This window comes from Myotis brandtii, unplaced genomic scaffold, assembly GCF_000412655.1.
Source record: "Myotis brandtii unplaced genomic scaffold, ASM41265v1 scaffold236, whole genome shotgun sequence".
In the NCBI taxonomy this organism is placed as follows: Eukaryota; Metazoa; Chordata; class Mammalia; order Chiroptera; family Vespertilionidae; genus Myotis; species Myotis brandtii.
Window position 1 is genome coordinate 1,656,109 of NW_005358901.1, and position 23,129 is coordinate 1,679,237.

General features: G+C 56.4%; 2 protein-coding genes across 4 annotated transcripts in view; one reads left to right on the plus strand and one right to left on the minus strand.

Moving 5' to 3' along the window:
* Positions 1-16,513, plus strand: part of APC2 (adenomatosis polyposis coli 2) — a 21,688-nt gene extending 5,175 nt beyond the window's left edge. Inside the window, exons 5-15 of the mRNA XM_005866695.2 lie at positions 2,011-2,119; positions 2,247-2,363; positions 3,463-3,540; positions 3,744-3,842; positions 4,316-4,706; positions 5,286-5,381; positions 6,798-6,937; positions 7,363-7,440; positions 7,635-7,751; positions 8,136-8,350; positions 8,957-16,513. Of these exons, the coding sequence (XP_005866757.1) occupies positions 2,011-2,119; positions 2,247-2,363; positions 3,463-3,540; positions 3,744-3,842; positions 4,316-4,706; positions 5,286-5,381; positions 6,798-6,937; positions 7,363-7,440; positions 7,635-7,751; positions 8,136-8,350; positions 8,957-13,895 (6,379 nt within the window). The 3' untranslated portion in view covers positions 13,896-16,513. The remainder of the gene's footprint in view (positions 1-2,010; positions 2,120-2,246; positions 2,364-3,462; positions 3,541-3,743; positions 3,843-4,315; positions 4,707-5,285; positions 5,382-6,797; positions 6,938-7,362; positions 7,441-7,634; positions 7,752-8,135; positions 8,351-8,956) is intronic.
* LOC102244032 (chromosome unknown open reading frame, human C19orf25) lies at positions 16,479-21,138 on the minus strand. 3 transcript variants are annotated; one of them, XM_005866697.2, is made up of 3 exons: positions 21,068-21,138; positions 20,742-20,873; positions 16,479-17,832 (listed from the first exon to the last, which is right to left on the minus strand). In XM_005866697.2, the coding sequence occupies exons 2-3, from the start codon at positions 20,869-20,871 to the stop codon at positions 17,606-17,608; spliced, it is 357 nt and encodes a 118-aa protein (XP_005866759.1). In that variant the 5' UTR covers positions 20,872-20,873; positions 21,068-21,138; the 3' UTR covers positions 16,479-17,605. The 3 variants fall into 3 exon arrangements, with proteins under 3 accessions (XP_005866759.1, XP_005866758.1, XP_005866760.1); XM_005866696.2 differs by having other exon boundaries at positions 21,080-21,136; XM_005866698.2 differs by having other exon boundaries at positions 21,058-21,130.
* Positions 21,139-23,129: the final 1,991 nt, after the last annotated feature.

The following is a 23,129-nucleotide window of genomic DNA, read 5'->3' on the forward strand; positions in this document are numbered from 1 at the left end:
GAGCCTGCAACCCCGCCGGCAGGTGTTGACTGAAATTGAACCCAGGACCCTTCAGTCTGCAGGCCGATGCTCTATCCACTGAGCCAAAACAGATAGGGCTACCTTCTCTTTTTAATTAACTTTCTATGCCCCACCCACCCATCCCTAGTTTGGGGGAGCACCAAGGGCAAGGCTTTGCCATGCTGCCTGTTAAACTTGGCCATACATCAAGCATGACAAACTCGTGGCCCACAATGAATATTTTTATGGCCCAGGCAATATAACGGTATGTAAGAAACGTTTTAATAAAAATTTTGTAACTTAATTTTTATAATATTATGTTATACATAACTAGAGGCCCAGTGCACAGATTCGTGTGGGGGGTCGGGGGTCCCTCAGCCTGGCCTGTGCCCTCTCGCAATCCAGGACCCCTCGGGGGATGTCCAAATGCCGGTTTAGGCCTGATCAGCCACCTGGGGATCAGGCCTAAACCGGCAGTCGGACATCCCCCAAGGGGTGTAGCAGTGCGCCAAGAGGCAGGCGGCCAGGGAGGAGCCGAGCCACTTGCGCTCATCCTGGCCTGTTGCCCCTGCTCAGTAGCGCTGCCGTGGAGTCGGGAGAGGCTCCCACCGCACACCTGTGCTCACCAGCCGTGAGCCCAGCTTCTGGCTGAGCAGCACCACAGGGGGACCTATGGGAGTGCACTGACCACCAGGGGCAGCTACTGCATTGAGCATCTGCTCCCTGGTGGTCAGTGCACATCATAGTGACTGGTTGTAATGGTCACTTAGGCATATATATACACACACACACACACGCGCGCACACACACACACACACACACACACACATACACACACACACACACACACACACACACACGAAGGTCCCTTCTGATGGTCTAGTTTGTGCATTTCTGATTTTATTCGTCAACTACACAGTGACCAAGCCTGGTGAGACGGGAGTTTAGGTCAGGATGGGTGACATCAGCGAAAAGTGGGAAGGATTGGAGGAGAGAAGCAGGTGGTTTCAGATGGTCAGGCTTTTCACCGGGCACCCAAAGCTATGTTCTTTCTAAGGAATAAACCCAACGAGATGGATTTACGCTCTTTGCATGACTCACTGGGAGGACGCAGACCTCGTGAGCGGGGAGAAGTGTTCCGCACTGCGTTCCCGGAGGCAGAGGCCTCGCTCGGTCCCGCGTCGGGTTAGGTGCCCCCCGCCCCCCACCCCCTTGCTGCTCAGGGACCTCGCAGCCACGGGAGACCATAGAGGACTCCTGACACCCTCGCCAAGGGAGCTCGCGTCACTGTCCAGCTGGCCGTGAAGAGGGAGGGGGCTGGGGTCACAGGCCTCGCCTCTGGCCGGAGGCTGCTTCTCATTCTCACTCCCACGTTCAAGTGGAGAAAGGGCTAAAAATAGAGCAGCCAGCGGTCCTGCAGCGAGCCTGCTGATGGGGGAGCTGAGGCCCCGCCAGGGCCCAGCGAGGTCCCGTGGCTGCCGTTTTAACTGGCGTCGGGAAGCTAATAGGACGGTGGGCACCATGGCAGTGGCTGGTCACCTTTCTTCTGAAGCCACTGCCTTCCTGTCCCGTTCATCGCCCCCGGCTCCCGGCCTCGGCTCCCCAACGACAATGGCAGAGCCCTCATCCCCACCCCTCCGGTCTCTGCTCGTCCTTCTCCTCAGCACCCTCACTCCCTGATGCGGGATAGTTTATTATTTACCTAATGTCTGTCTGTTTTCTCCCTTACAATGTCAGCTCCACGAGGGCAGCGGCTCTCGCTGCTTTATTTATTTATTTTTAAATATGTCTTTATTGATTTCAGAGAGGAAGGGAGAGGGGGAGAGAGATAGAAGCATCGATGATGGTGTTTTTTTGTGGCCCACATAAACTTAAACCTTGTTTATTTGGCCCATGTTAGCCTTTGAGTTTGACAAGCTTACCATACACTAAGCACTCAACAAGCGATTATTAAAATCAAAATAAACCACACGTAATGACGCCTCCCCCTCTGCGGGCGGGCCCACTCAGGTGTTTCCTGTTGAATGAGATTGAGAAGGAGGAAAAGGAGAAGCTCTGGTACTACTCCCAGCTGCAGGGCCTGTCCAAGCGCCTGGAGGAGCTCCCGCACGTGGAGACGGTGAGCACGTGGGAGGAGAGAGGGGAAAGGGTGCTGTGGGCGGCCCGCCCCTGGCCAGGGGGGTGGCGGGCAGGTCCCAGGCCCTTGCCCGGACAGACCCTCACTGCGGCCTGCCCACTCTTCCCAGCAGTTCTCCATGCAGATGGACCTGATTCGGCAGCAGCTGGAGTTTGAGTCCCAGCACATCCGGACGCTAATGGAAGAGCGCTTTGGCACCTCTGACGAGATGGTGCAGCGGGCGCAGGTGCGGCGGAGGGCGGGGCCGAGGCGAGGCTATTCGCCGTGGATGAACCGAGAGGTCGTTGTGGGAAAAGTCTGGATTAATGGGCGGAGTAATGTGCCTTTGGGATAGAGGGCAGTGACTGCTGTGGGCGGGGTCTGGCTCAGGCGGTGGAGCCAAAGGCTAGAGCTGTTTGTGGGTGCAGCCTGATGGGGTTAAGGGTAGAGCCAGGCTCAGGGGTGGAGAACACTGAGGCCAGGACAGACCATGGGTGACTTGATCAGTGGGCGGGGACATCAGGGAGTGGGTGGGTCTAAGGATGGGTGGGATCTAAATAGGAGTGAGACCAAATAAGGGAGTGGGCAGGTCTAGCATGGGGCCTAAGTAGGGGGCGGGGCTAGAAGGATGAGGAAGGGTCTAACAGTGAAGTAGGACCAAATCATGGAGTAGTGGAGTCAGAGCCTGGACTAGGGAGCATGGATGGGCGGGGTCTGGCTCAGGCGGTGGAGCCAAAGGCTAGAGCTGTTTGTGGGTGCAGCCTGATGGGGTTAAGGGTAGAGCCAGGCTCAGGGGTGGAGAACACTGAGGCCAGGACAGACCGTGGGAGACTTGATCAGTGGGCGGGGACATCAGGGAGTGGGTAGGTCTAGAAGGATGGTGGGATCTAAATAGGGGTGAGACCAAATAAGGGAGTGGGCAGGTCTAGCATGGGGTCTAGGTAGGGGGCGGGGCTAGAAGGATGAGGAAGGGTCTAACAGTGAAGTAGGACCAAATCCTGGAGTTGTGGAGTCAGAGCCTGGACTAGGGAGCGTGGACCATGGGTGGAGTCAAGATGTGAGTGGAGTCAGACATCAGGCTAGGGTTGAGAGTGGGGGTGCCATATCAAGGAGTAGGTGGAGTTAGGGCCAAGGGTGGGGTTTGGACAGTGGGAATGGCCATACCTTAAAATAGGTAGAGTCAGATCTGGGGGTAGGATTAGGAGAGTGAGCAGGGCCAAATCAGCGAGTGGGAAAAGTCAGAGGTGGGTGGGTTAGGATAGTGGGCGGAGCTATATCAGAGAGGACAGGGTCAGAGCAGGGACCTGGTCAGCCACAGCAAGCTATGTGTGCCTTTCTGCCACTAGATCCGTGCTTCTCGCCTGGAGCAAATCGACAAGGAGCTGCTGTCTGCGCAGGACCGGGTGCAGCAGACTGAGCCCCAGGTACTGGCAGGAGCAGTCAGGGCCCTGGTGGGGGTGGGGGGGAGGTGATGACCCCAGGGAAGGAGGGTACCCTGAGGACCCTGCCCAGAGTATAGGTATAGGTGGAGCCTCCACCACATCATCATGGGAGTGTGGCCAGCATCAGCAGTCAGGGTGCTTTCTGTGGTGCTCCCATAACCCCCAGGCTGGTGTTCTCTTCCCAGGCCCTGCTGGCAGTAAAGTCGGTGCCAGTGGATGAGGACCCTGAGACTAAGGTCCCTGTGCACCCTGAGGATGGTGCCCCTCAGCCAGGCAACAGCAAGGTAAGGGGGAGTCCAGTTGGGGTGCACTGAAAGGCAGGGTGGGGAGTGGAAAGCCAGCTGGATTAGGGTGTGGTGAGGTTGGTAGGGTCAGCATGTGGTCTGGGGCCTGGTGAGGTGGGCAGGGATACCTGTCCTATGTGTTTGGGTGAGCACTCTAGACTTAGATGTAGGGCTACCCCTAGAAGTACCCAGTGAGGGCAGTGGAATGGGCAATTGGTCCTCATGGGCTGGGGGCATCTCCACAGGGACTGAGGCCTCTCATCCCTCTCCCCACGGGTGTGTGGTGGCCCATGGGGGATGCAAGGTGAGGGTGGTGGGGGTGAGGAAGTGATTCTCCTGGGCTGGGGTCACAGGACTCCTACCGTGTTTAGGGTGAGTCACCCAGAGCATGGGGGTCACCCCTGGCTGGGGAGGATGGACAGACAGACTGGGGCCAGGTGGAATCCATCGCTGTCCCCCTTCCCCCGCCACAGGTGGAGGTGGTCTTCTGGCTGCTGTCAATGCTGGCGACACGGGACCAGGAGGACACAGCACGCACGCTACTCGCCATGTCCAGTTCTCCTGAGAGCTGTGTGGCCATGCGCCGCTCAGGCTGCCTGCCACTGCTGCTGCAGATCTTGCATGGCACAGAAGATGGGGCTGGGGGTCGCAATGGGACCCCTGGGGTGCCCGGAGCCAAGGATGCACGCATGCGTGCCAATGCAGCACTGCACAACATCGTCTTCTCCCAGCCAGACCAGGGCCTGGCACGCAAGGAAATGCGTGTCCTGCACGTGCTAGAGCAGATCCGAGCCTACTGTGAGACCTGCTGGGACTGGCTGCAGGCCCAGGACAGCACTACCAAGGCAGGCGGGGTGGGCAGCGGTGAGTGTAAGCCTCCCTGGCCACCTTTGTGCAATCAGCACAGAGCTTGGGCTTTCTGGGTGGCAGGGCAATTTCAGATTTCATTAGCAGCCACCGGCCTTTTCTCTGAACTTTCTCTGTGTCATGTGTGGGCTGAAGCCTATGGCGACTTTATCATGATAGACTGGCAAAAAGACAGCCACCAGCAACCTATGCCCTGGTCGTAGGGTAGCTCAAGAAACAGTCATTGAATGCATGGATGGATTGTGTGTAACCAGAAATATGGGTGCTGACTTTGAGATTCCTAGTTTGGGCAGCTGATCACAAAGTTAATCTATGACAAAAGCACCACCCAAAGGTCCTGAGCACCCAGCACAACTTCATCTCCTGTCTCAGCTCTGGGTGAGGCAGGCACCTTATTATTCATTTTAAGAAGAGTTAGAAAAGGAGGCCACTGTTCTGGGAGTGACCCCTCAGGTGCCAAACATGCAGTGGTTTGCAGAGCTTGGGTCTTTGTGGGGGTGAAGGCAGGGAGGGTAGGACTCAACAGGGGTAATTTCCTGGACTGGAACGGCTCTGATCTGGTCCCTTGGCCCACAGCCCCAGTCCCCATTGAGCCACAGATCTGCCAGGCCACCTGTGCGGTGATGAAGCTGTCCTTCGATGAGGAATATCGTCGTGCCATGAATGAGCTGGGTAAGTGCACCCTTACCTCCTCCATGTCCCCTCCATTTGGCCTGGGGCTTCTGGGCCTCATTCAGCCCAGGGCAGGCTTTCAGCCTTAATGGTCCTGAGCTCAGAGGATAGGAAAGTAGCCAGGAAGCCAAGAGCAAAAGTGAGAGGTTCCAACTTAATACACAGAATCAGAGTTGTTGGGGAAGGGGAGACCTTGTGAAGTTTTCGGAGCATTATAATATCATTTAAAGTAACTGAAACATGGACAAAAATCTCATCAATGTGCTTAATTTTACTCCAGTTACTACAAAATTAGATACTGCTTCTCACTCAGCAGATGATCACACACTCAAAGGCTTACTCAGATCTCTTGTGGTCTGGCTGCACAGAAATGGGCATTTGCAACCAGGACAAGACGACAGCAGACACTGATGAGAGTGTATACCTTTCAAGTCATTCCTTTCCCAGCTGGGGAGTTTATTCTCTGGCTGGATTTATTTAGAAAGATGCAGAAAGATGAGGAAAGTAGTAACCAAACCAAATAAAACCCCCGATCTGGAAACCACAGAAGTGTCCAACAGCCCCAGCCCCTAAATGCACAAATTGCCTCTGTTGTCTTTGCTCAGTGAAGCAGGAAGGGCATCTTGTATTTGAATTGCAAGTTAATTCTTTTCTTTTTAAAATATATATATGTAATATTTTTAAAATCTATTTTTATTGATTTCAGAGAGGAAGAGAGAGGGAGAGAGAGCTAGAAACATCAATGATGACGGAGAATCATTGATCGGCTGTCCCCCGCATGTCCCCTGCTGGGGATTGAGCCCGCAACCCAGGCATGTGCCCTGACCGGGAATCGAACCATGACTTCCTGGTTTATAGGTCGATGCTCAACCACTAAGCCATGCTGGCTGGGCACAAGTTTTTTCTCGTCTACTCACCCTGACCATTTCCCCCCACATTTGCTTACTCTTTGTTAAGTGAGAGTCTAGTTTTCATAGTGACTAAAGAACTGTGTGTGTGGCAGTCGTCAGAGGCTGGAGGTCTAATGGTCTTGGGATGGTTTTCATTTACGGTGTTGAGGGCCTTCATGACCTGAGAGCAGAAGGGAGCTAGGAACCTGAGCAAATAGCAGGGAAAAGCATTCCAGGGAGAGGGAACAGCACATGCAAAGGCCTAGAAGCTGAAGACGTGTGAATGGAAATGTGAAAGGAGGTGGGTGTGGAGGTCACAGAGTATCCAGGGGATCATGCCAGCCTGGCGGCAGGCTGCCTGGAGGAGTTGGGCTTCAAAGGTGGGCTTGAGGAGAGCAGACCTGGGGGTAGGGTGAGGGAGGGCACTTAAGCAGGGGAATGGAATGGGCAGAGGTTGGGAGGAAGGCTGGGGTTCATTTGGGGTGCCCCCCTGCACCTCCCTGTGCACCCTCCCATGTCCCCATAGGTGGGCTGCAGGCTGTGGCTGATCTACTGCAGGTGGATTATGAGATGCACAAGATGACCCAAGACCCACTCAACCTTGCCCTACGCAGATATGCTGGCATGACCCTCACCAACCTCACCTTTGGGGACGTCGCCAACAAGGTGCCTGGGGCGGGCAGGTGGCATCAATGCTCCCCCCACCCTTGTCTGAGCCTCAAAACAGCCCTGAGAGGCAGGGAAAGTTGTCCTTGCTTTATAGGTGGTTAGAGTGAGACCCAGAGAGGGCCGTGAAAGGAGGGACTGTGGCTGGATTCAGTTGGCCACCACCTTCTTGGTTGCTCTACTGCAGAGAGTGGGGCCTCTGGGCTGGAGGAGGCTGTGTATTTGCACCTGTCTCAGCCTCAATTTCCTCATCAAAGCAACAGGATGATTGCCATCCCTTTGCCATAGTGGTGAGGATGGGATGCCGAGGCTTTAGCTCTAGCACATAGTAGGTGCTCAGGGAGAAAGCCTGAAGGTGGGGCGTGGAGCCCCTCATGGCTCCTGCCCCACTGGCCATGGCATGAATTTCCTGTGGCACCCCACAGGCCACACTATGTGCCCGGCGTGGCAGCATGGAGGCCATCGTGGCCCAACTGGCTTCTGAGAGCGAGGATCTTCACCAGGTACCTGGATGGAGTGGGGTGGGGCATGGGGAGAGCCTTGCTGAGTGTCCCACTGTCCAAGGCCCCTGCCGACAGAGTCCCCTCTCCTGTGGGTGTGATGGGCATCCCCTTCAGTCTCTCTGTAGCCCCACCACATGTGGGGTTGAGGGCAGGGGGCCCTGGGCCCATCTTGCCCACCCTGTGCCCTGACCCAGGTGGTGTCCAGCATCTTGCGCAACCTGTCCTGGCGGGCTGACATCAACAGCAAGAAGGTACTGAGGGAGGTCGGCAGCATGACCGCCCTGATGCAGTGTGTCCTACGAGCCACCAAGGTAGGCACTGGATGGGCACGACGGAGTAGGGGGGTAGGAATGCACCTGAGACCCAGGGGAGACAGCACTGCCATGGCTGCTTAATGCCAGCCACAGGACAGGGAGACACTAGCAACAGATGGTGAGTTCTCTGTCTTGCGGGGAGTCAAACCAAACAACTTACCACTTAGCTTACCAGGTGGTCCTCAGACAGGCCTAGGGTCTCCATCCCTTCAACTGAGAGATCCTGTAAGGACCAGTTTTATTGCCTTTTGCTTTTATTTGAAAATGTGTTTGGGTGCTTTCCTTCCAGCCTTTTGTCTGCGCCTTGATGGAGAGGGCCAAGTGGGTGGGGCCGGTGCCTGGGCCCCACCACTGACCTTCACCTGTCCCACCCATGCCTAGGAGTCCACCCTGAAGAGTGTGCTCAGTGCCCTGTGGAACCTCTCGGCACACAGCACGGAGAACAAGGCAGCCATCTGCCAAGTGGATGGTGCCCTGGGCTTCCTAGTGAGCACGTTGACCTACAAGTGCCAGAGCAACTCGCTGGCCATCATTGAGAGCGGTGGAGGCATCCTGCGCAATGTGTCCAGCCTCATCGCCACCCGAGAGGACTACAGGTGGGTCCATCCCACCCCACATCATGGAGGGCAGAGGGCACCACAGAGGATGCTGTGGGAAGGTGGGCCCCCAGGTGTGGTCTGGGGCTGGGGTGGCAGGTCCTGTCTGTAGTGAACTGTCACTGAGGCTGCAGCCTTGGTTTGTCCTCTGGGACTAAGTTTTGTAATGTAAGTATCCCCAAATATTACATGAGATATACTTTGCTAAATATTTTATCTATTAATAAAATATTTATTAATTTAACAACTTACAAGTGATACTTAGTATTTTTAAAAATAGAATTTATAGTATGTTTATCCCAAATATCACATGAGATATTGTGCTAAAATAAGATACACTAAATTTTATTTTAAAAGGTAAGTATTTTAAACTTATTATTACAATTATTTAATAAATATATTATTTCTTTTAAGTAATAAAATTAAGACAAGTTAATTTGATACTATCCCATTTGATACTTGGGATAGACTTATACTACATATTTATTTTTTTCTCTGAGATTCTAACTCAGCCAGATGCCTTATATTTTTATTTGCTGAATCTGGCCACCCTGCTGCTGGTAAGACGAGGGTTGGCCCCGCCTGACATACTCCTCTGTGCTGCAGGCAGGTGTTGCGGGACCACAACTGCCTGCAGACTCTGCTGCAGCACCTGACATCACACAGCTTGACCATCGTGAGCAACGCCTGTGGCACTCTCTGGAACTTGTCCGCCCGCAGCCCACGAGACCAGGAGCTGCTGTGGGACCTGGGCGCCGTGGCCATGCTGCGCAACCTGGTGCACTCCAAACACAAAATGATTGCCATGGGCAGTGCTGCCGCCCTGCGCAACCTGCTGGCTCACCGACCTGCCAAGTACCAGGCAGCGGCCACTGCCATCTCCCCCAGTGCCTGTGTGCCCAGCCTGTATGTGCGCAAGCAGCGGGCCCTGGAAGCCGAGCTGGATGCACGGCACCTGGCCCAGACGCTTGACCACCTGGAGAAGCAGGACCTGCCTGAGGCTGAGGCCGAGGCTGCCGCTAAGAAGCCGCTGCCACCTTTGCGGCACCTGGATGGGCTGGCCCAGGATTATGCCTCAGACTCGGGCTGCTTCGACGATGATGATGTGCCCTCCCTGGCTGCTGTGGCCGCCACCGCCGAGCCTGCCAGTCCTGTGCTGTCCCTCTTTGTGGGCAGTAACTTACTGCAAGGCCAGGCACTGGCCCGTGCCCCACCTGCCCATCGCAGTGGCCCAGAGAAGGAGGCCGGTGGGGAGGCAGCCTTGGCAGCCAGGGCCAAGGCCAAGCTGGCACTGGCAGTGGCTCGGATCGACCGGCTGGTGGAGGACATCTCAGCCCTGCACACATCATCCGATGACAGCTTCAGCCTCAGCTCTGGGGACCCCGGGCAGGAGGCACTGCGGGAGGGCCGAGCCCAGTCCTGCTCTCCTTGCCGGGGGCCGAAGGGTGGGCGGCGGGAGGCCAGTGGCCGAGCTCACCCATTGCTGCGGCTCAAGGTAGCCCATGCCAGCCTCTCCAATGACAGCCTTAACAGTGGCAGCACCAGTGATGGGCACTGTCCCCGTGACCACATAAGGCCCTGCCCACTGACCTCATTGGCCAAGCACCGAGAGGGGCCCTCTTGTGGCCAGACACGGCCGAGCCAACTTGATCTCAACCTGCTGGGTGGCCAGGCTAAGCCAGCAGCCCGGGAAGCTGCAGCCACCGATGCCTGTGTGCGCACCATCAAGCTGTCACCTACCTATCAGCATGTGCCACTGCTCAAGGACACTGCCAGGGCTCGTGTGGGGCTCCCGGTCCCTGGGACCCGGAAACAGGCCTGGCTACCTGCAGAGGGTCTGAACAAGGTTCCTGAGAAGCTGGCGGCAGAGGCGGCACCGCTCTGCCTGTCCCATTGTAGCTCCCTGTCCTCACTGTCCTCGGCTGGCCACCCGGGACCCAGCGAGGCAGGGGACCTGGATGACAGTGACTCGTCCCTGGAGGGGCTGGAGGAGGCTGGCCCCAGCGAGGCGGAGCTGGATGGGGCCTGGCATGGGCCAGGGGCTGCCTCCCTGCCCATGGCCATCCCTGTGCCCCCTCGGGGCCGGAGCTTGGGGGTGGAGGACACCACACCTTCTAGCTCCTCCGAGAACTGTGTGCAAGAGACACCACTGGTGCTGAGCCGCTGCAGCTCAGTGAGCTCACTGGGCAGCTTTGAGAGCCCATCCATTGCCAGCTCCATCCCCAGTGATCCCTGCAGTGGGCTGGGCAGTGGCACAGTCAGCCCCAGCGAGCTGCCTGACAGCCCTGGGCAGACCATGCCACCGAGCCGCAGCAAGACACCACCACTGGCCCCCCCACCTCCTGGTGAGCATGAAACCACCCATTTCAGCCTGCAGTGGGAAAGCTATGTAAAGCGCTTCTTGGACATCGCCGACTGCCGAGAGCGCCGCTGGCTGCCCTCTGAGCTAGACGCTGGCAGTGTGCGCTTCACTGTGGAGAAGCCAGATGAAAACTTCTCGTGTGCCTCCAGCCTCAGTGCATTGGCCCTGCATGAGCACTACGTGCAGAAGGATGTTGAATTGCGGCTGCTGCCCCCAGCCTGCCCCGAACTTGGTGGGGGTGGTGGCCCTAGCCAGCACTTTGCTGGGCACTGTTGTCGAGATGAGGCCAGTGGTTGCCTTGAAGGACCACCTGCCACCAACCAGGAGCTGGAGCTGCTGCGGGATTGCCTGGGTACAGCTGTGCCCACCCGACTCCGCAAGGTGGCCTCAGCACTAGTGCCTGGCCGCTGTGCACTTCCCATGCCCGTCTACATGCTGGTGCCCGCCCCGGCCCGTGAAGACAACTCATGCACTGACTTGACAGAGGGCACGCAGGTCAATTTCAGTGTGGCCTCACTCAGCGATGAGACATTGCAGGGACCTCCCAGGGACCCACCTGGTGGGTGTGGGGACAGGCAGAAGCCAGCAGGCCTAGAGGCTCCTGCCAAGCAGGCCACTGGGCACCGGCACAGGGTTAGGGGTGCAAGCCGCAGAACGGAGCCAGCCCGAGGGCTGGTCAAGAACCGGGCTGGGCTGGAGCTGCCCCTCCGAAAGCCCCCAAGAGCTTGTGCAGACAGGAACAGCCCCCCATTGGGCCGAGCTCATGGGGAGGGGGCTTTGCAGTCCCTATGCCTCACAACGCCTACTGAGGAGGCTGTGTACTGCTTTTACAGCAACGACTCGGATGAGGAGCTGTCCACAGCGGCGGGGGCGACACCCTCCCAGTGGGCATCTGCTACTTCCCAGACAGTGAAGAGGGAGCGCCTGGCTGGCAGGAAGAAGGCACAGGCTGTGCCCAAGGCCACAATGTCCACCCGGGCCCAGCCCAGCCTCATTGCTGATGAGACACCACCATGCTACTCCCTAAGCTCCTCCACCAGCTCCCTCAGTGAGCCTGAGCCTGAGGCCGGCAAGATCCGAGCCCATGAGCCAGTGGTCACCAAGGACCGGGGCCCTGGCGGTGGGAATGATGGCTATCCCAATTCTCGGGCCAAGGTGGAGATGCTAAGGCGCTGCATTGGCTCAGCCATGCCCAGGCGCTGCCCACAGGTGTCAGATCCAAGACGTCGCAAGCCCCGAGATTCCCGGCTGGACAAGCAATCAGAGGGGCCGTCGGAGCATGGCGAGGAGGCAGCAGGGTCAGACCATGCTTCAGATCTGGACAGCGTCGAGTGGCGTGCCATCCAGGAGGGCGCCAACTCCATTGTGACCTGGCTGCACCAGGCCGCGGCAGCAGCCACTCAGGAGGCTTCATCTGAGTCTGACTCTATCTTGTCCTTTGGTTCAGGGTTGTCAGTGGGCTCCACCCTACAGCCCTCTCTGCACAGGAAAGGGCGGCCGACACGAGCAAAGGGGCAGGCGAGCAGTGCCACCCGGCCAGAGAAACGGGATGTGACCCTGGCCCAGCGCAGTAGCAGCCCCTGCTTGCCCATTGGCTCAGAGAAGCTGCGCGGTGCTCAGAAGACCACACCTGGGATGCCAGCCATGCTTCGAGGAAGAACAGTGATCTACATGCCCAGCCCGGCCACCCGATCTCAGCCCAAAGGCACCCCTGGCCCCCGCACCACACCAAGGAAGATGGGACCCCTGAGCCCCACACAGCCAGCAGCTCCCACCAAAGCCCTGGGCCCTGGGCAGCAGCGGTCTCGAAGCCTGCACAGGCCTGGCAAGATCTCAGAGCTTGCAGCCCTGAGCCCCCTCCAGAGGAGTGCCACGCCACCGGCCCGCCTCACTAAGACCCCCTCATCCAGCTCCTCCCAGACCTCCCCTGCCTCTCAGCCCCTGCCCAGGAGGTCACTCCCGGCTGCCCATGTTTCGGGGCCCCTGCCCAGCCCTGGGGCCTCACTGGTGTCCAAGACACCCATGCGGGCCCTGCTGGCCAAGCAGCACAAGACACAGAAGTCACCTGTGCGGATCCCCTTCATGCAGAAGCCCACCAAGCGGGTGCCACCATCCCTGGCCAGGGCAGCCCCAGAGCCAGGCTCCAGGGGTCGGGTGGGATCCAAGGGGTGCCCAAGTGCCCGAGGAGGCCGCCTGGGCCTGGTGCGCATGGCCTCAGCCCAGTCCAGTGGCAGCGAGTCCTCCAACCGCTTGGGTTTCCAGCGGCAGCTGACCTTTATCAAGGAATCACCAGGCCTGTTGCACCGACGTCGTCTGGAACTGTCCACGGCCAAAGCCACCCCCTCCACCTCCCAGGGCGGCTCACCCCGCCGCAGCGGGCCTACACTGCCCACCGTCTTCCTCTGTTCCTCCCGTTGCAAGGAGCTGCGGGCATCCTCCCCGCAGGCCCTGATTCCCCAGCAGCCCCCCACAGCTCGGTCAGGCCCTGGTGAGCGGCCACCAAGGCGCACTAGCTCAGAGAGCCCATCCCGTCTGCCCATCCGCAAGCAGGCCACCCAGCCTGAGGCAGTCAAGCGCTATGCCTCTCTTCCCCATATCAGCATGGCCCAAAAGCCAGAGGGTGCTGCCCCTAGTCCCGCATCTGACCCTGCCCGCCGCAGCAGCGATGGAGAGGCCCGGCCCCTACCCAGGGTGGCCTCACTGTGCACCACTTGGCGTCGCATCCGGGATGAGGATGTGCCACATATCCTGCGGAGCACATTGCCCTCTACCGCCCTGCCGCTCATGGACACCTCATCAGAGGAGTGCCCAGGCAGTCCCCTGCAGCGCAAGACCAGCGATGCAGTGGTCCAGACAGAGGATTTCGCGGCCACCAAGACCAACTCCAGCACATCCCCAAGCTTGGAGAGCAGGGGGCCTCCCCAGGCCCTGGACAGCGGACCTACATCCCTTCTCGGCAGCGACGTGGATAAGCCTGGTCCTGCCAAGGCACCCACCTCAGCCCCCTTCATCCATGAGGGCCTAGGAGTGGCTGTGGGAGGCTTTGCTGCCAGCCGGCATGGCTCCCCCAGTCGCTCAGCCCGAGTGCCCCCCTTCAACTATGTGCCCAGCCCCATGGTAGTGGCCACCACCACTGACTCAGCTGTGGAGAAAGCCCCTGCGCCCGCTGAACTCCTAGAATAGTTGCCTGGACTGGTTTTCTGGAACATCCTCTCTGGCCAAGAGCTATGGTTGTCCTGAGGGTGGTCCCGGGAACTGCCTACTCACCCGAGTCCCTGCCCTCAGAGCCCCACCCCAGCCCATGTTGGCCTCACATCTCATGCTTGCTTCTGTGCTGTGGGGACTAGAGAAGGAATTGGGTTGCACGCTGGACCTCAAGTCCCAGCCTTGCCCACATGCAGAGACCACCCTCCTGACCCCCAGCCCAATTGCGCTTAAGCCTCAGCAGGACACTCTTCTCTGTGGAACCAAGGGAGATTACAGCATCCACCTGAGGTGAGGGACAAGGCTTCAGAGGGTGGTGCCATCCAGCACAGGCCCGAGGCATCCATCAGAGGACAAAGCTCATTATTACCGGGGCAGCTGGGTAATTTTTAATGATGACTGCTGAACTGAGGAAGGGGTATAGCTGAGCCTGACAGAGACAGGCCCCTCCATTTTAGGTGCCATGCCAGGGGCTAATGGACATGGGGGGACACTGTCAGAACAGCCTGGAAGGAGCAAGGAGAGAAGGGCAAAGGCAGATAGCTGGGTGATGCGGGACCACCCCATGTCCCGCCTCCTGGCTGGGGTGGGTGCTGGTTTTGACCAAAGGAGGAAAAGGGGGACTAGGGAGGTAGGTGGAGGGAGTCAGGAACAACTGGCGGGTGAGGTGCAGTGGAAAGGAGGATGAGAGTCAGCCAAATATGGTTCACCTTGGTGACACACAAAGCCCAGGATCTACAGGACGGCACAGCTGCAGGGACTGGGGTGGGGCTGACGCCTGGCCTAGGAGGAGGTGCAGGGCCTAGAGCCCCAGTACTGTGGCCAGACCAGCTAGATATGTAGAGGCCATGGCTGCTGGGGTGCTCAAGTGTTGGTGTCAGTGAGGCAGAGATCAAGGGGCACAAGGAGCCTGGTGGGCCTCTGTGGCCCCTGCCAGTGTGTACATATGCGGGGGAAACTGCTGAGGTCCCTGCTCGGCTTCCTGCAGATACAGCCAATGACCTCTTTCCTGGGGAAGCTTGGCTTTGAGAAGTAACTGCTCTCGGGCTCATAGATTTGCCACAGTGCAGATGAGAGCCGCCCCAGAGGTGATGGGGAGCAGATGCTGTTTGCGGAGACTGGCATCATGATGACTAGATTTTAGGTCCCTTCTCTGGGAGGTTGGTTGGAGGTGCAGAAGGAGCTCCTGTCCCTGCCCATGGCACCACTGTCCCTCCCTATCCCCTGTCCATGGAAAGAGCTGACCCAAGAGCAGAAGTGTTTACTGGACCATCCTCAGTTCCCCGTGGGGCTCTTGGGGGCCACACTGATCCAACTTCCACAGACACCGTGTTACTTCTGCTAACGCATCTGTGTCATGTTGCATTATAAGCCCTGGAACACCCTGTCCACCAGGACAATTGCCAGAGCTCTGCCTCAGAAGGCCACAGGCACGATGCAGGAATAGCTGGATGCACCAAGTACTCCTTTTATGACCAAACTTCTAGGACGAGCTGGCACACAGAGGACCATGGCAATGAGGGCTGGGCAGTATGTTGCATGAGCCCATAGCTGACCCCTTAGGACACCCTGGGGGAAGGGAGGATATTTCAGATGCATCTCAGAAACCAGGACTCCTTGTCCCCATCCTTGACCTGAAGTGGCAGAACTGGGTGATCTCAACTCCTTTTTAAGCAGGGGCTGTGAGATGTCTGCTCTCACACTCACCATGGGCCAGCTACCTCCCAAAATGGCCTGGTGGGAGGAGAAGCCATGCAGACTCACACACAGCTTGCCCAGCCATAGGGAATCTGAAGAGATGGGTACTGGGGGTGGAAGCACCCATGCACTGTGAGACCCTGGGTGGTGCTCTCAACATTCTGTCTCAGTTTTACCACATGGGCCATGAGGAGAACTCCCAGAGCTACCTCTAGAGCCAGAGTGGCTGCTGTGACTTGATGGGAGGCCCAGACCTCCCTGGCTGCCCCCTCCGCCTGCCCCTTGTCTTCAGAAGGGGGCAGCTTTCACCTCGGCCAGCACACCAGGAGTCATGCCCCATCTATGTCCAGCAGCCACATTTGCCTTCTCTGTTCCCGTGATAGAGGCATAGCCACACCTCACAACTGCGCAGGGCAGGACAGTGGGAGCCCTGGGCCCTGAGCAGAGTGGTGGTCACTGGACAGTTGATTCTAGGCCTAAGCTGGAGGATATCTCCCATGAAGCCTTGATCCCCTCAGGGCTGCTCAGCCACCTGACAATGCTGAGGGGACCCTGTTTGCCTCCAGAGCACCCTCAGCCCAAGACCTTGAGCAGCCACCACCAGCTGGATGTTGAATTGGGAACATGCCTGCAGGTGCAGCATTACCTCACTCCCTCTGCCCCAGTCTGTCACCTGGCCAGTGGCCATAGCGTCCCAGCCAGAGCCTCGTTGTTTTGGTCCATCTATCTCTGTCCCCCTCCAGTCTATGCCCCGGGTCCCTGCAGTGTTACAAGATGTGTAAATACATATAGCCCAGTTTCCCCTCTCCCACCCCCGTCAACCTAAAGCCATCGTCTGGTGGAAGGACGGCACAGAACCAGGCATCTTATGTGCACCTTTAATAAATGGAGCTGTTGAATCTTGCTCTCCACAGCTATTTTCAAGTGGGTGAGGACTGGGTGGGTGGGGCTGGAGTACTTTGTGGGTTTTCCATCCAGAGTGCCCGCCCTGGGTCCATGTGCTAGAGGCAGATCAGGCTGTGGGATTTGTGCAAGAAGAGCACTCAGGACTGGCGGATGCATAGAAGGTAGCTGAAGTGTCTCACCGTGATCCTGGCATGAGGGAGGGCTCTGGAGCCCCTAGACTCAGACTCAGGTGACCCAACCTGAAGGCCAGGGACATGCAGGGAGGGGTGACCTCCCAGCCCAGGGCAGCAGGACACTTTGAGACATTAGGAGGTAGGCCGTGGGGATTTCATCTGAGGGACTTGTTGGGGATACCCATGACGGCTTGGTCTGCCAGGACGGAGGTGGCCGGATGAGGGCTCCAAGCAAGTAATAACTGACCAGCCTGTCCTATCTTGGGAGCCCAGGCTAGGCCAGCATCCACAGCCAACAGGTTGGTCCTGCATCCCAACCATGAACCGGTCACACAAGTGCTACCCTAGGGGAAAGCCCATGCCTTAGATTGAGGTGCTCAGCGCCACTGGAGGCCCCATCTCAGAGCTGGGCCCTACTGGGCAATCTCTCCTCACATGGCCACAGCCACCAAAGTGAGAAAGGACAGAACTCCCATTGTCTTCTGGAACCTCTGGGGGCCCCACAGTTCATACAGAGACAGGCTCAGTTTAATGGGTGATCAGTGAGCAGGGTTACCAAAAGAAGGAAAGGGAGGATGGGTCCTGAGGCCCCAAACCAAGTCCAGGCTGACGGCAATCAGGCCCCAGAAGAGAAGCCTGGGGGTGAGTGGCATCCACAAAGCCTGGCCTGACCCTCGGTAATGGGCCTGTGCCCGGCTGAGGCAGGTGTGCCCCTCACTCTCCACTGGTCCTGCTGCAACCACACACCGGCAGGCTCTGTCCCCTGGGGTCTCCGGATACCAAGGCAGGCTTAGCCATGAAACAGAGAGCCCAGAATCTGCTTCTGGGACCCAGGGGCCCATGTCGATGTGACAGGAGGCCATGGGGTGCACTATCCAGGGACTGCATGCTCAGGCGAGCCCAAGGATCAGTTCAGCCTGAGAAGGTGGTTGAGGCCCCTGACAGTGCCACCTGCTTCACCTGGACGACGTCCTGCTCCAGCTCCTGGCCAGCTTGCCAAAGGTCCTCACACCTTTGTCTTAGCTCATCACCTGCTTGTCTCAGCCGCTGGTTGGTGGCCACATAGGCCCGGCTCTGCTGGTAGAGCTGCTCCCGCTGGGCCTCAGGATTCTCAGCCCTCCGGGAGGAGCCTGGGGAGTCTGGGGACAGAACACAGACCACTGCTCAGAGAGGGGGCTGAGAGAAGCTTCAATATACCACCCCTCTGGCAAATTTACCCCCCTTCTGGTCACGGAAGAGGCCCTGCCTGGGGGTGGGTACCATTCCTGTGAAAGGCACTGACCCCACAATGGAACCGCTGAGCAGGCTAGCCCTCATTCCTATTCTTAAAGCCTCAGATGCAACCTCCTGCTCCCAGAAAAACTATCCCATGGCCCTGTAATCTTGCAAAATCTGACACTTACAGTCAGGAGGCCATAACAACAGGAGGGTGTGGACACAAGTCTCCAGATGACCCCACTTCCTAACAGTGTGCCCAGCCGAAGGAGGTGGGGTGGAGGGGGATTGAGGGAGCAGGGCAGAAAAAGCACAGCTTCAGCGTCACCCAGAGACATATCCGGGTCCTCTCCCCTCTGCCTGGGCCCGTTTGAATGGGAACAATGCCACCTGCCATGCTTGGTGGCTGTCTGCTGTCACACCCCTGCAGGCCAAATGTCTAGCACAGACCCTACAAACTCTGGTATTTATTAATCACTTTTTCCCCACCTGCTTTAGAAATAAGGTGGAAATGCCAGACAGTGCACGTAAAGATTAAGTGTGGTCCTAATAAAAACACGGTCCTGCAGGGGAAGCACCTCTCCATTGAGTGGCCCCAGCACTGCTTGTGCCTCAGTTTCCCCACTCTACAAATGCTGGCGGACCTGTCCGTGATTCTTTTTTTTTTTTTTTCCTAACAGTGTGCCCAGCCGAAGGAGGTGGGGTGGAGGGGGATTGAGGGAGCAGGGCAGAAAAAGCACAGCTTCAGCGTCACCCAGAGACATATCCGGGTCCTCTCCCCTCTGCCTGGGCCCGTTTGAATGGGAACAATGCCACCTGCCATGCTTGGTGGCTGTCTGCTGTCGCACCCCTGCAGGCCAAATGTCTAGCACAGACCCTACAAACTCTGGTATTTATTAATCACTTTTTCCCCACCTGCTTTAGAAATAAGGTGGAAATGCCAGACAGTGCACGTAAAGATTAAGTGTGGTCCTAATAAAAACACGGTCCTGCAGGGGAAGCACCTCTCCATTGAGTGGCCCCAGCACTGCTTGTGCCTCAGTTTCCCCACTCTACAAATGCTGGCGGACCTGTCATGATTTTTTTTTTTTATCTTTTTTGTTGAAAATATTACAGATGTCCCCTTTTATGCCAATAATTCTTAAGCTGGGGCTCAAGAAACCTCAGATGACCCAGGCTGGAGATAAATCTGGCTTATTTTCCTAGGACTGCCCATTCAACAGAACATTCCTGGTGATGGGAAAGTCCTCCATCTGAGCTGCCCAATATAGCAGCAGCCACAAATGCCTCTTGGGCACTTGAAATGTGGCTACATGGAACAAAGAACTGAAATTTTTTTATTATTATTTAATTTTTAAAAATGGTTCCCATAGCGTTTCTCACTTCATATTGCCCACAAGATCCGTGTGTACTATCTTGGTCCTAATGGCCTGAGGGAAGGCACTGTCATCTCTTTTGTTCACCTGTTCAGCCCAATGCTTAATTAGAACAGAACCTGGCACGTGAGTTCTTATTTTTGTTTGTTTTATTTTTGCTTTTTTATTGTTTTTTTTTGTTAATCCTCATCTGAGGATATTTGTTTAAAATAAATTTAGCTCCTTTCTTTTTAAAAAAAAAATATTTTATTGATTTGAGAGAGAGGAAGGGAGAGGAAAAGAGAGACAGAAACATCAATGATGAGAGACAATCATTGATTGGCTCCCTCCTGCAGGCCTCACCCTGGGGATCGAGCCCGCAACCTGGGCATGTGCCCTGACTGGGAATCAAACTGGTGACCTCTTGGTTCCTGGGTCAACGCTCAACCTCTGAGCCACACCCGGCTGGTCGAGGATTTTTTAGAGAGAGTGGAAGGGAGGTGAGGGGGAGACAGGGGAGAGAGACAGAAACATTGATGTGAGAGAGACACATCGATTGGTTTCCTCCTGCACGCACCCCGACTGGGGCTGGGGATTGAACCTGCAACCAAGGTACGTGGCCTTAACTCGGAATCGAACCTAAGACCCTTTGGTGCACGGGCTGAAGCTCTAACCACTGGAATACACTGGCCAGGGCCATAATAGGTTTTTAATGAAGGTTTGTTGAATGAATAGGCAAACTTAATGGACCAGTACACAATTCATCCAACAACTGTAGGCCAAAGCCATTAGTCACTGACCTGCTATAATCTCCACAAGGGACTGATCAACTTTTCCCACAAATACATAGTTTTGGCTTTGCAGAGCCAGTCAGTCTGTCCTGACTACTCAGCTCTGCCATTATGTCCTGAAAGCAGCCACGTTTGGACATCCACAAACAGGCATGGCTGTGCATCAACACAACTTTATCGACACAAATCTGAACTTCGTACCATTTACACTTATCACAAAATAATCTCTTAAAAAGCGTAAGCGCCAATCTTAGCTTCCTGGCCTTACCAGAACAGGCGGTGGGCAGGATCTGGCTGCGGACCCAGGCCTGATACACCCTTCTGAAGACGCCCCACTTTACAATGAGAAGAGAGGGCTCCAGAGGGTAAGAATCATGCCAGTCTCTGCTCTAAATCCCACGGTTTCGCCCTAGCCGGTGTTGCTCAGTGGATAGAGCATCGGCCTGCGGACTGAAGAGTCTTGGGTTCGATTCGGGCACATGCCCGGGTTGCTGGTTCGATCCCCAGTTGGGGGTGTGCAGGAGGCAGCCGATCGGTGGTTCTCTCATCATCTCTATCTCTCTCCCTCTCCCTTACTCTCTGAAATCAATAGAAATATATTTTTTAAAAAATAAAAATAAATTCCACGGTTTCAACGGACCTCCTACACCCACCCTCCCACCCGCCGCGCATCTGGGCTCCCCCTACCTTCCGGGGCCAGGGCAGTGAAGACTGGGTCCTCGGCGCGGGCGCCCCGCACGTCCTCCAGGATCTGCTCCGTCGTGGGGGGCGCCGGGCGAGTGGGCAGCACCACGCGCTTCTTGGCCTTCGAGCCCATCCCTGCAGGCGAGAGAACGGAGCGTCACGAGGGCATCCACCTCCCGGCCTTTGCCCCTAGGCTGTTCCAACTGTCCGGCGAGGACCTACCTACACACTCGTCCGGCCCCGCCCCTCCTGGATCGCCCCGCCCCTTCAGTGTCTAGCTCCACCTCTGCCTCAGTTTCCCTGCTGAAACAGTGCCTACCTCTCCTCACCTGGGCACGCACCGGAGCTGAGAGCGGCTCAGAACAGACAGTTCTGCTTCCGGTCGGAGTGTGGCCCCGCCCTCCAAGTCCTGAGGCGAACTTCCGGTCTCCTCCTCCTCCGGCCCCCCCGCTCGTCATGAGGTCACGCCCCCTCTTAAAGAGGCCGCGCCCGCGAGCGACCTGGTGTGATCCGAAAGGAGCTGTAGCTGGACCAAAATCCGACAAAACGCGACCTCAACCTCTCCGGACTGGAAACTCAAGGGGTGGGTGTGGGGTCCAATCCCGGCTTCTCTCCTTGCATAACAAAGCGTCCGAGGCCCAGTTTTCTGCAAAAGGGGGACACAACCCCCAACCCACGTGGCTGTCCTGAGAACAAAGTTCCTATCCACACAAGGAGGCCCTGCGCACAGAGGCCTTCAGTGAATGCTAGCTATGCCAATTACCAGCGAGGTGGCCAGGGACACAGGACATACGCCAGCAACTCGCCTGCTGGATCTGGGTCCAGGTCTCCACTCTGATCTCTAAAACCCCCTCCTCTATGGGTGGTGCTGGATCCGCTAGAATAGACAGGCTCAGAGCATAGGGCGATTTTTGTATTTTTTTAAACAGCTTTATTGAATGTAAATTACATGCCATAAAGTCCACTTGTTTAAAGTATACAATTCTGTGGTTTGCGAATATATATATACATATATATTTGTGCAACCATTACCACAGTCTAATTCTACTACAATTCTGTGGTTTGCGAATATATATATATATATTTGTGCAACCATTACCACAGTCTAATTCTAGAACATTTGCATCACCCCAAAACGAAGCCTATTAGCAGTCACTCCCCTCTACCCTCCATTAATCCATTTCCTGTCTCTGTGGATTTGCCTGTTCTGGATATTTCACATAAATGGAATCACAGACTATGTGGCCTTGGGTGTCTGGCTTCTCTTACTGTTGAGCATCATGGTTCCAAAGTCCATCCATGTTGTAGTGAGTGTCTCTGTTTCACTCATTTTCAGGGTTGAGTAATGTTCCAGGGTGTGAAGAGACCATGTGTTTATCTGTTCATCTGCTGATGGACACTTGGGTTGTTTCCATCTTTTGGCCGTTGTGAACACGCTTACACAGGTTTGTGTGTGGACTTCAGTTTTCCTGGCTATGTACCTGCAAGCGGAATTGCTGGTTCATTTGGTAACTGTGTTTAATGTCTGTGGAACTGCCCAATGGCTGCCCCAAGTTGGTGCATTTTGGATGCTTACTGTGCCAGGCAGGAAAACTGCCTCTTGCGATCCTTGCATTTGGTGAGAGAGGTACTATTGGTGCTGTGGCACAGGTGAGGCTACAGAGGCTCTGAGAGAGAAGCCAGGTGCCCCTGGACACACAGACTAGCCCTGCCAGGGCTGGGCTTACCTTCAGCCCTCAATCCAGAGATAGGGACTGAGTGGGGTAAGATTCTGGGTGTGTGGGCACGACTAGGACGGCAGCTAGAGAGGATGAGGGAGGGAGATGAGGCTCTCTCCTCCCTTGCTGGCCACCCACTTCTGGTGGGCCCATCTGGGCACCCATGTCTCCTCCTCCAGACAAACTTAGCTCAGGGGACAGTGTCTGGTCCCAAGTGCTGAAGCATCAGCCTCTCACTGCCCAGCTGCAAAGCCCTCAACAGAGCCTTCTTCCCTTCAAGGCCTACAGTTGGGCATCTGAGCCCAGTAGCAGAACAAATTCCCAGGTTCCCAGTGCCACAAAAGGGGGTGGTTTCTGGGGCCAATGGGTTCCTACAACAGGCGAGACCTGCCCCTTGGAGCCTGAGTGAAGCCCCATAGTCGAGGGCATAGGCACCCTTTTCACTTCTTCATGGAAGCCCCTCCCGGCTCTGAAAATCGGGACAAACGTGTCCCCACCCCATTGGTGTGTGTGAGGATAGAGGAGGGGCATTTAATAGCTCACTCTGTACCCCTTTTCTCACCCCACACCTCAAGATCCTCTTTCTGTTCCAGAGAGGTGGGAGACCCACTTTACAAATGGGGAAGTCGAGGCTGTAGGGGGATAAGAGCAATGTACCTCCAGCCCATAATTC

Excerpts from the sequence above, each read along its gene's own strand:
- LOC102244032 (XM_005866697.2), bottom strand. The coding sequence starts at position 20,871 with ATGGGCTCGAAGGCCAAGAAGCGCGTGGTGCTGCCCACTCGCCCGGCG. Across the intron at positions 17,833-20,741 it reads CACTGCCCTGGCCCCGGAAG|ACTCCCCAGGCTCCTCCCGG; the intron begins GTAGGGGGAGCC and ends TTCTGTCCCCAG.